At 45.4% G+C, this 10000-nt stretch overlaps 1 protein-coding gene across 1 annotated transcript in view; it reads left to right on the forward strand.

Moving 5' to 3' along the window:
- ndrg3a (ndrg family member 3a) overlaps nt 1-10000 on the forward strand; it is a 59170-nt gene that overhangs the window by 46198 nt on the left and 2972 nt on the right. The window contains exons 4-15 of the mRNA XM_083660884.1: nt 736-841; nt 1022-1142; nt 1428-1490; nt 1603-1663; nt 4174-4260; nt 4486-4542; nt 5482-5585; nt 5824-5889; nt 5987-6038; nt 6580-6627; nt 6727-6762; nt 6862-6913. Of these exons, the coding sequence (XP_083517010.1) occupies nt 736-841; nt 1022-1142; nt 1428-1490; nt 1603-1663; nt 4174-4260; nt 4486-4542; nt 5482-5585; nt 5824-5889; nt 5987-6038; nt 6580-6627; nt 6727-6762; nt 6862-6913 (853 nt within the window). The remainder of the gene's footprint in view (nt 1-735; nt 842-1021; nt 1143-1427; nt 1491-1602; nt 1664-4173; nt 4261-4485; nt 4543-5481; nt 5586-5823; nt 5890-5986; nt 6039-6579; nt 6628-6726; nt 6763-6861; nt 6914-10000) is intronic.

The following is a 10000-nucleotide window of genomic DNA, read 5'->3' on the forward strand; positions in this document are numbered from 1 at the left end:
AAATAAAAAATCCTAACCCCAAAATTTAAATTGAAAAAAAACAGAATTTGTGGGGGCGGGGAGGGAAAAAATCATATGGCCCTACATAGATGGTCATGCAGTCATTCAAGCTGAATCGCGTTGATAAACATCTTTCAGTCATTTTATGTAATGTCTTTGCAGATGCACTGTGGGGTTCTCCTAATCCGGGGCTTCCTTGTGCCTGATAGAGCGATTCAGAAAATGTGCTGGACAGACAGAGGGAAGCTTGTGGTTTCAGCCCGTTCAATTTGAATGGGTCCCTCCTGCACAGACATTGAGGAGAGGCAGTGACTCAGGGCTTTTTGCGGTCATACTGTGTGTTTCAGAAAAGACTCCGTTTCCCAGACAGCCTATTCAGTGCTTTGTTTGTCCAAGGGCACTGGGGCTCTATGGTGGAGGCAGAGGATGCATGCACTGCATCGTGAAACCTAGAAATAAACCGCACATGCTCTCTGTTAGTCATCGGATTTGTAGTTTTTGTCACTCCTGTGTGTGTGTGAGTGCGTGTGTGCCGTGCACGCGCAATTAAATAGTCTGGTCTGTGTTTAAGTCTCAACCCTGTCTCACCTTTTGTTTTTTTATATAGCAACATTTGTTTCAGTTAGGCTACTTACTTACTGGGTGGGTGGTTTACTTAGCAATTTAGGTACAAAGGAGTGTTCCAAGCTTATTTCTACACCTGACCCGTGTGCTCTTCTCTGTGATTGGCTGCAGGAGCATGACATTGAGACTCCCCACGGCGTTCTCCACGTGACCATGAGGGGCGTTCCCAAGGGCAACAGACCCGTCATCCTCACCTATCACGATATCGGCCTCAACCGTGAGTTTTGCTCCAAATAGACTCGTCAATACGCCATCTGAACTGCCTGCAGCTAAGCTCAAACACAGTGGCACTCTGCTCCTAAACAAAGTTCATATTGTCACTGCGATCCTGTGTCGTGTACTGATCTGCAGCCCTGTAACTGTGTCCTGTAACTGTCCTGTCTTTGTGCCGTTCCAGACAAGTCGTGCTTCAACACCCTGTTCAACTATGAGGACATGCAGGAGATCACGCAGCACTTTGCCGTGGTCCACGTGGATGCGCCCGGCCAGCAGGAGGGTGCCCCTCCCTTCCCCAGCGGGTGGGTCGATATTGGGAATGCTTTTTTATTTGTGGGCACATTTGTATGCTAACGCTAATGTACGCTAATGTGGGTGTGACAATCAGTGCATTCAACTATAACGAGCAAAGTGAAGTAGTGTTAGTTAATTTGCTAATGGCAGCTCAGCCATTACCCAGCCTGTCAATCATCCTTGGAAGTGATTTTGATATTTAGAATTTGTTGGAAAATCTCTCTCTCATTTAATTCAAATGGATTTGCTCCAGTAGAGCGCAGAGCTCAAATGTGTCTTCGTCTCGTCTCCAGCTACCAGTACCCGACCATCGACGAGTTGGCGGAGATGCTTCCCTCTGTGATGACTCAGCTCAAGTGAGTGGCGCCCTCCTCCTGTTGATAGCTAAATCAATGCTAATGTGCATAAGCATTTGGCGAGTCGTCGTCTGCGATCCCATGGTAACCGCTGCTGGTTTCCCCCCCGCAGGGTCAACAGCGTGATCGGCATCGGCGTGGGCGCGGGAGCCTACATCCTCTCCCGCTTTGCGGTGAGTCTGCGTTATAGGACCGGAGCGTCCACCCACTCGCCACCTCTCCCGGGGCCCAAAAATTCTGTTTTGATTTTTCTGAATTCTGTTTTACATTTTACGATCATTTTCTTACCAGAAAGAGTGTGACGTGTAATGCGAATGAATAAAACGTCAACAATTTAATAAGATAATAAGAAATGAGATCATAAGAAATTTGTAATGAGGAAGAAGAGAGAGAAAACCGGCATCAGCCATACCAATTTATTGCCAAACGCTTTGGGATTCAACACAAGAACATTGCTTCCCACGGGCAGAAAAAGTTGCCAGAGTTGTCGCTTTTGAGAAATAAAGTTACCAGGGCGATATTCTTCAATATTCCACGTTTTACAGTTGATTCAATTTGTATATTACCAAATTTCACGATTCTGCCTGTGTTTTCCGGATCACAGACACCATAGGGCCTATAGTCTCTAGCCTGGGTAAACCCATCCCCCACGTGACCTGCTCTCAGACCTGTTCTCAGTCACTATGTGATAGTGATAGTGACTGGGAACTGAGAGAGCAGGTCACGTGGTGGCTGGGTTTACCTAGGCTATATAGTCTCCACTGCTCTCCATTCTTTTGTTCTCTGCCTCTGTCTAGCCTGAGGTAATGAAGGTTTCTCCATGTTCTCTGCCTCTGTCTAGCCTGAGGTAATGAAGGTTTCTCCAGGCCAGACAGCTTGTTAGACTGAACATTAATGCCTCCCATCAAGCCCATCAAAGGGCATAGGATCGCTCTGCGACTGTTCCCCAGACGACCGATCACCTTGGTGATTCTCTCGTCTGTTGCTTTCCTCGTTTCTGCACTCAATGCGCTGGAGCTAAAATAAGCAGAATCTCTGTACAATAGAGCAGAAAGAGCGAGCAGAGACAGAAAGGACTGAGAGGGAGTTGCTGAAAGATTCATGATTGAAAAGAGGTTATTAGGAATCCCAGTGTCGCTTGCTCCTTGGAGGGTCTGCCGCTCTCGTTCCAAATTAATGAGGAAAAATGGATTCTGAAATGCATGCAATCACTTTCAACTGGATCGGAACCAAATGTGTTTACACTCGATAGATTGATAGCAGCTGCTGCTGCATCGCATTTGCATCTCATTGAAAGCAGCATCTGCAGTATCCCGCGCCGGTGGCAGAGATGGATCGTACATTTCCCCAGACATCCTCTTTCTGTCTTCGGGCAAATTTAGCACCACACCCCATCTTCATGTGTTGATCTTGATTTAAGGGAAATACACAGGAGAGAGACACAGAGAGACAACTTTGCATTGTGAAGATTCAGTTTTGCATGTCGGCTATTTATTTAGTTCGCAACTTATGCACACTTTGTATTTTGTATGTTTAGTCAAGAGAACAAACTAGCTTTCAATATCATCTCAAAATTGTAAACATGCACCATACCTCACTAAATACTATATGACTACCAATCATCAGAATATAAACGAATCAAAGGCCTTATTTGCTGGAGAGTTTTCATCTTAAAGTTTGTTAAAGGGACAATTCATGGTAAAACAATGCAGATTTATTTTGCAAATTACCTCACACATATCCGAAAACTGTAAACAGTTTTGCAGACATCCGTTTAGTTTTACAGTTATTGAGAGTTGATTTGAGTTAAGTTGATGCCAGTGATGTCATCGGAAGGCACTGAATAATCATTGGGTTGTATTCATTACAGGTCTTCTGATGACATCAATGGCATCAACTTAACTCAAATCAACTCTCAATGGGGCGTCCCGGTGGCTCACCTGGTAGAGCATGTACCACTAATAGGGGTGTCAAAAATAATCCATTATAAGATGCATCGCGATGCGGACGTGCACGATTCTGCATCGATTCCCAAATATCAAAAATCGATTATTATTATTATTATTATTATTATTATTATTATTATTATTATTTTATTTTTTTAATAATCAAATAAAATAGAATGGAAGTGCATGCAGTTGTTTATTTTAATTATGGATCATAATACAAATTACAATGCAATTCCGAATGCACTTTTATTTTGAAAGTAGTCACACAGTGAGCAAAAAGAAAGTGAGAAAAAATAAATCATGTATTGCGGAAAAAAGTGATGCATCGATTTAAGATGCATCGAGATGCATCGATAATCGTTATCGAATCGAATCGTAGCCCTCTGAATCGTAATCGAATTGAATCGTGAGGCCAGTGAAGATTCACTACCCTAACCACTAAGGCTTAGTCCTTCGCGTGGCCGACACGGGTTCGAATCTGACCCGTGGTCCTTTGCCACATGTCATCCCCTCTCTCTCTCCCCACCTCTCTCCACTGTCCTATCCAATAAAGGCAAAAATGCCCCCCCCCCCCCAAATCAACTCTCAATAACTGTAAAACTAAATGGATGTCTGCAAAATAAATGACAGTTTTCAGGTATGTGTGAGAGCAAAATAAATCAGCATTGTTTTTCAGTGAAGGGTCCTTTTAAGCCCCTTGTCATTGAGACTGACATGCTTCCTTCCCTTCCCAGCTGAACAACCCCACCCTGGTGGAGGGCCTGGTTCTGATCGATGTAGACCCATGTGCTGAGGGCTGGATTGACTGGGCAGCCTCCAAGGTCAGTATCACTGTATTATGTGCCATAACCCTAGAAAGTACACACTCTACACACTGTGCAGCATAGAGCTATTACTCTAATACTAATATTACTTGAACAATTTTGCAGCGTCTTAGTTTGTGGACGTTCATTAATTTGTGATGAATGCACACCTGTAGTCGGCCATCCTCCTAATTCATCTTTACCTAAGCGAGTACAAATATTGTCTTTTGTTCTTGTGTGCAGCTGTCTGGCTGGACCAGTAACCTGGTGGACATCATCATGGCGCACCACTTCAGCACCGTGAGTTTCTCCTGCAGTACCCTATGCTTTTTGTTAGGTGTTTTATTTACCTTTTTTTAATAGCCATTGTGAAACAGTAAGTTAACTGAACCTGGAGTGCCATCCTGATTTCTCTGGATAGCTTCACCTTGTCTCTCACATAAAAAAGGCCACCTGTATTTCCATACATGTGACTTGTAGATTGTGACTTGAATGTAGAATTAGGTAAATAGCAGTGTGTGTGGGCTTAGCTGCAGCACTGTCAGTCAGATTCAACCAGCTGCCTATAGACGGTTTTCACCAGAGCGCAACCCCACAGCACTTCCTTTTTCTCAGCATTCGGCAAACTGCAGAAATATTCACTCGACATCGTTACTTTTGTTTTTGCTGCTCAGCTGTATAGACGGTTTTCACGGAATGGTCAGTCCTGCACTTGAATGTTTTTTTTTCTTTTATATCCATAGCAAACACTGCAACAGGAAGTGAGCAGGGGTTCAATTTAGAATGTTTTTGTTGTCAAGTTAAAACCGTCTATACGTCCAATACAGCCGACATACAGACGATTCATGTGTATCACAATCAAAATCAGAATCACTCTTATTGCCATTGAATTTAATTTGTCTTAGTGTCATTATGCAGCGTAGCGGTCATGTCAATATTCAGAGATAAAGAAATAGGAAAACCAACAAAAAGGCAATCACAACATTGCAAGTGCAGTCCAATATATACAATATATACACGAGTGGATGAGTGTTCAGTAGGCATAAAATATGAATTTACAGTCCCACTTAAATAGGCGTTAAATATGCAGTGAATTCACATACATACAAATTATTCTACGTGTGTGATCTTTGGACCCTTTTTTAACTGCTATTAGCTGTAAAGCAAGTTGCCTTGCGGGGACAGTCACAATAAATAATTCCTCTCTTCTGATTGGATCTGTTCTGTTCTGCTTACCAGGATGAGCTGACGGAGAACCAGGAGCTGATCCAGACCTACCGCCTCCACATTGCCCAAGACATCAACCAGGACAACCTGGCCCTCTTCTGTGGCTCCTATCAATAGTATGTTGCACTGCAAAGTTATACGTTACATCTAGGTCTGTTTGTTGTATGTGTGCCCACTCATTTCTAATGAGACAAGGACATATCATCATCTCTTGGTGAGGTGTATATACTGTATGTAGTAAATCAGGATTTCAGCCAAGTTGTTTGCAGCCAAGCACAGACAGATCACCTTACAAAGTATCCTCAGTGTGTTCCAGCTAAGCTAACGACGTGGAATTTGTTTCCCCCTCACCAGCCGTCGGGACCTGGAGATTGAGAGGCCAATCGTAGGGCTTAACGAGGACACGGTCAACACACTAACGTAGGTTTTGCTATTAGACCGACATGTAAAACAGCCATATTTGGATATGTGTTGTTGCTCCACAATCAATGTTTGGACTGCGTCTCTTCCTGTCCAGGTGCCCTGCGCTGCTGGTGGTTGGAGACACATCACCCGCTGTGGAGGCTGTGGTGAGTTGCATGCCATCCTCTCAGCAACTTCAAGAGGTTTAGCGAAGCATCTGATAGCCATTATCACTTATTTTAGTGTTAGTAATGCTATCGTTTCTCACATGGATGCTGTAGCTCACGAGACTCCTTAACATACACAAATAGTGTAGTAGCTGCACTGTACCGCACTGTAGATGCTACCATTACGTACAGTATGTCTAATGTTTAATTGTATGTTTAATTAGGTATATGCTATTTGCACCTGTACGTCAAATACGTCGAATTTAAAATGTTTAAGTACGTCCAAAGTATGCACATGACATGTGCACCTATGTGCAGTGAATATGCCACTGTCTCTGACTTGTCTTATCACTCTACTGCCTTATTGCTTGTCGTGTCTCTTGTTGTTTTTGCACTCATATGCCCTGTTACATTTGTACTATGTTGTAAACGGAGTTCACAGCACAAGAATTTCACACGTGATACTTGTACTACGGAGTGACAATAAAAATCTTGAATCTTGAATCTTGAATCTACTGTAGCTGTCTCTTTAATGTTTCAGGTGGAGTGTAATTCCAGGTTAAATCCAATCAAGACCACACTGCTAAAGGTGAAGCTGTGTCATCTATATCTTGGCCTGTGCCTTTTATATACCTTTATTATACACTTTAGCAAAGAGACTCATACATGTTTCTCTGTCTCTTGTCAGATGGCTGATTGTGGAGGTTTGCCCCAGGTTGTGCAGGTGGGTTTTGGATGTAGTGGGGGCAGTATCAATGTCAAGCAGCTCTTTTCTCTTCTGTATTATATTCTCAATCATAACTTGTGTTTGATCTGCCCACAGCCTGGCAAACTTGCTGAAGCATTTAAGTACTTTGTTCAGGGCATGGGCTACAGTAAGTCAACAATTCTCTCACTGTTTTTACTAGCTGCACAATTACACAGTTTAAAGACGAAATGAACCCAACGCAAGTAGCGCGAGGGTCAGAGACATTTCGGAGTTTGAAAACAAATATTGAGATCTGAGATGACAGGGTTGAGAGGCGGGCCATAATAGCGTGTCGATGATTTGATTTGACAATTCTGGGGACTGGATTTGGCATTGGCCAATCCTGGCGTGTTCCTCCCCCAAATCGAGTGGGATTCAGCGTGTTGTGGTGCTACGCGAGTGGGATCCGCAGAGTACCAGGCAGCCAGCTGCTTCTGTGTGGAGCGGAGCGACCAATCCGATGCATGAGTGCTGCCTGCCCCGCCTGGAATCTCCGAGGGCAGACCCCTTACGTTAACGTTATCCTGGAATGCAAGTTTAACGAGCCAGTTACATGTCTTTGCATTCTTAGACATTGCCGTTTGCTTTATTTTGTATGTTACATACAATTGGCCATGTTATTAGTTAGTTTATGACCTAGAAATTCTGCCAGGTTACAGACACTAGGCACCATTTTCTCCTTCATTTGGAGGAGAAAATTCTCCTGAAATGAAGATTGATTGACAGCTGCCATGATATGATTGGTTGAAATGGGGTAGAAATTTGATAGTGCAATGTGACGTCAGCAAACTGTAGATTACTGTCTGAAAAATGAACTTTTGATGTGAAAAAGTGTGGAAAAATTAATGCAATTTGATTTTTGTGATTTTTGTTGTTGTTGCATACATTATCAAATAGGTGCACTGAATACCCAGGTATTTGAACTAAAATTAAAAACATTTTTGGGTTCAGCTCGACTTTAAACTCCATGTTGCCATTTGGTTACTGAATGAAACCAGAAAAATAAGATTGTGATAAAACCTACTCTTCAAGAATTGTTTACAGACGAACGAGTCTTTGGAATGACGCGTTTGTGGTCCAGGTCTGTGTTGTTGCTCAATGAATCCTCCTGTTGACGTGAGTGCAATGACAAAACGACAGCTTTGAAATGAGGACCGTTCTCGTTTGCGGTGTCCCCGACACCCCTGCTATTGGGGTTTGGCCCGACGCCAACAGCGCCTGAAAAGACCCCCGTTTTTGTCAGCACGGTCACGCAGAGGCAGCCTTTGTGCCGCGGCGGTCGCTAACACCATTTCCTCTCTGCTTCCTGTGCAGCGTGTCGCACCAACAACCCTCAGTAGGTGAGGTGGTGTAAGTGCTTCTAGCATGACTGACATGGCAGTGGCACTCGATGTACTGAACAGCTTCCTGTTCAGTTCTGTGTGGGAGTGAAAAATACAATTTTATTTTTCTTTTCTTTTTTGCCTTGTGTGCTTTTCTTTTCTCTCAAGAACTGTTTAATGATGCAGTCCCCTCCAGAGGGACTCAAAGCGCATACTTAAACAGGCCTCCAGGGTTTTTTTATGCTCATTCATCTGCAAAGATAAAAACAGCAAACAAACAAATACATTTTGTCAGACCATGTTGATTTTCAATGCACCAACCCAGAGGCTGATCCATGGACGGATGAAGTCATGAATGTAGGTTTGGCTTTGCTGCGGCCATACGGACGACGATGCCTGTGTGTATTTCTGTGATGCTGCTAATTCTCCTTTTGCTCTCTCCCACCCCTCCCTCCTCAACCCTTCACATTTGGGAGGCACCCTAGGGTGCAGCTAGTATGTCAGGGCCTCAGTGTTGCTGTAAAGGCCACCGAGTCTCCCTCCCGTTGAGGAAATGCCACCGCAGGATTAGAACCCGATTCACACGGTCCCGTCGTGCGGAGAAAGTTGTGGAAAAATAAATCTTAGCGGCCTCAGCATGTTTCTGAAAGCTGCTTTTCTCTCATTAACACATTGTCACGGTGTGAAATGCAAACAGGGGAGAGTTGGAGAGTATTACCGTGGGGAGGGGTGATGCAGTCGAGTGTTACTGTGGGGAGGGGTGATGCAGTCATAGAGAGTGTTACTGTGGGGAGGGGTGATGCAGCCGAGTGTTACCGTAGGGAGGGGTGATGCAGTCGAGTGTTACCGTGGGGAGGGGTGATGCAGTCGAGTGTTATTGTAGGGAGGGGTGATGCAGTCGAGTGTTACCGTGGGGAGGGGTGATGCAGTCGAGTGTTATTGTAGGGAGGGGTGATGCAGTCGAGTGTTACTGTGGGGAGGGGTGATGCAGTCGAGTGTTACCGTGGGGAGGGGTGATGCAGTCGAGTGTTACTGTGAGGAGGGGTGATGCAGTCGAGTGTTATTGTAGGGAGGGGTGATGCAGTCGAGTGTTACTGTGGGGAGGGGTGATGCAGTCGAGTGTTACCGTGGGGAGGGGTGATGCAGTCGAGTGTTACTGTGGGGAGGGGTGATGCAGTCGAGTGTTACTGTGGGGAGGGGTGATGCAGTCGAGTGTTACTGTGAGGAGGGGTGATGCAGTCGAGTGTTACTGTAGGGAGGGGTGATGCAGTCATAGAGAGTGTTACCATGGGGAGGGGTGATGCAGTCGAGTGTTACTGTGGGGAGGGGTGATGCAGTCGAGTGTTACTGTAGGGAGGGGGGATGCAGTCGAGTGTTACTGTAGGGAGGGGTGAAGCAGTCGAGTGTTACTGTAGGGAGGGGGGATGCAGTCGAGTGTTACCGTGGGGAGGGGGGATGCAGTCGAGTGTTACCGTGGGGAGGGGTGAAGCAGTCGAGTGTTACTGTAGGGAGGGGTGAAGCAGTCGAGTGTTACTGTAGGGAGGGGGGATGCAGTCGAGTGTTACCGTGGGGAGGGGGGATGCAGTCGAGTGTTACCGTGGGGAGGGGTGAAGCAGGCGAGTGTTACTGTAGGGAGGGGTGAAGCAGTCGAGTGTTACTGTAGGGAGGGGGGATGCAGTCGAGTGTTACCGTGGGGAGGGGTGATGCAGTCGAGTGTTACTGTAGGGAGGGGTGAAGCAGTCGAGTGTTACTGTAGGGAGGGGGGATGCAGTCGAGTGTTACCGTGGGGAGGGGTGCTGCAGTCGAGTGTTACTGTAGGGAGGGGTGAAGCAGTCGAGTGTTACTGTAGGGAGGGGGGATGCAGTCGAGTGTTACTGTAGGGAGGGGTGATG

This window comes from Poromitra crassiceps, assembly GCF_964638095.1.
Source record: "Poromitra crassiceps genome assembly, chromosome: 25".
NCBI classification, from domain to species: Eukaryota; Metazoa; Chordata; class Actinopteri; order Beryciformes; family Melamphaidae; genus Poromitra; species Poromitra crassiceps.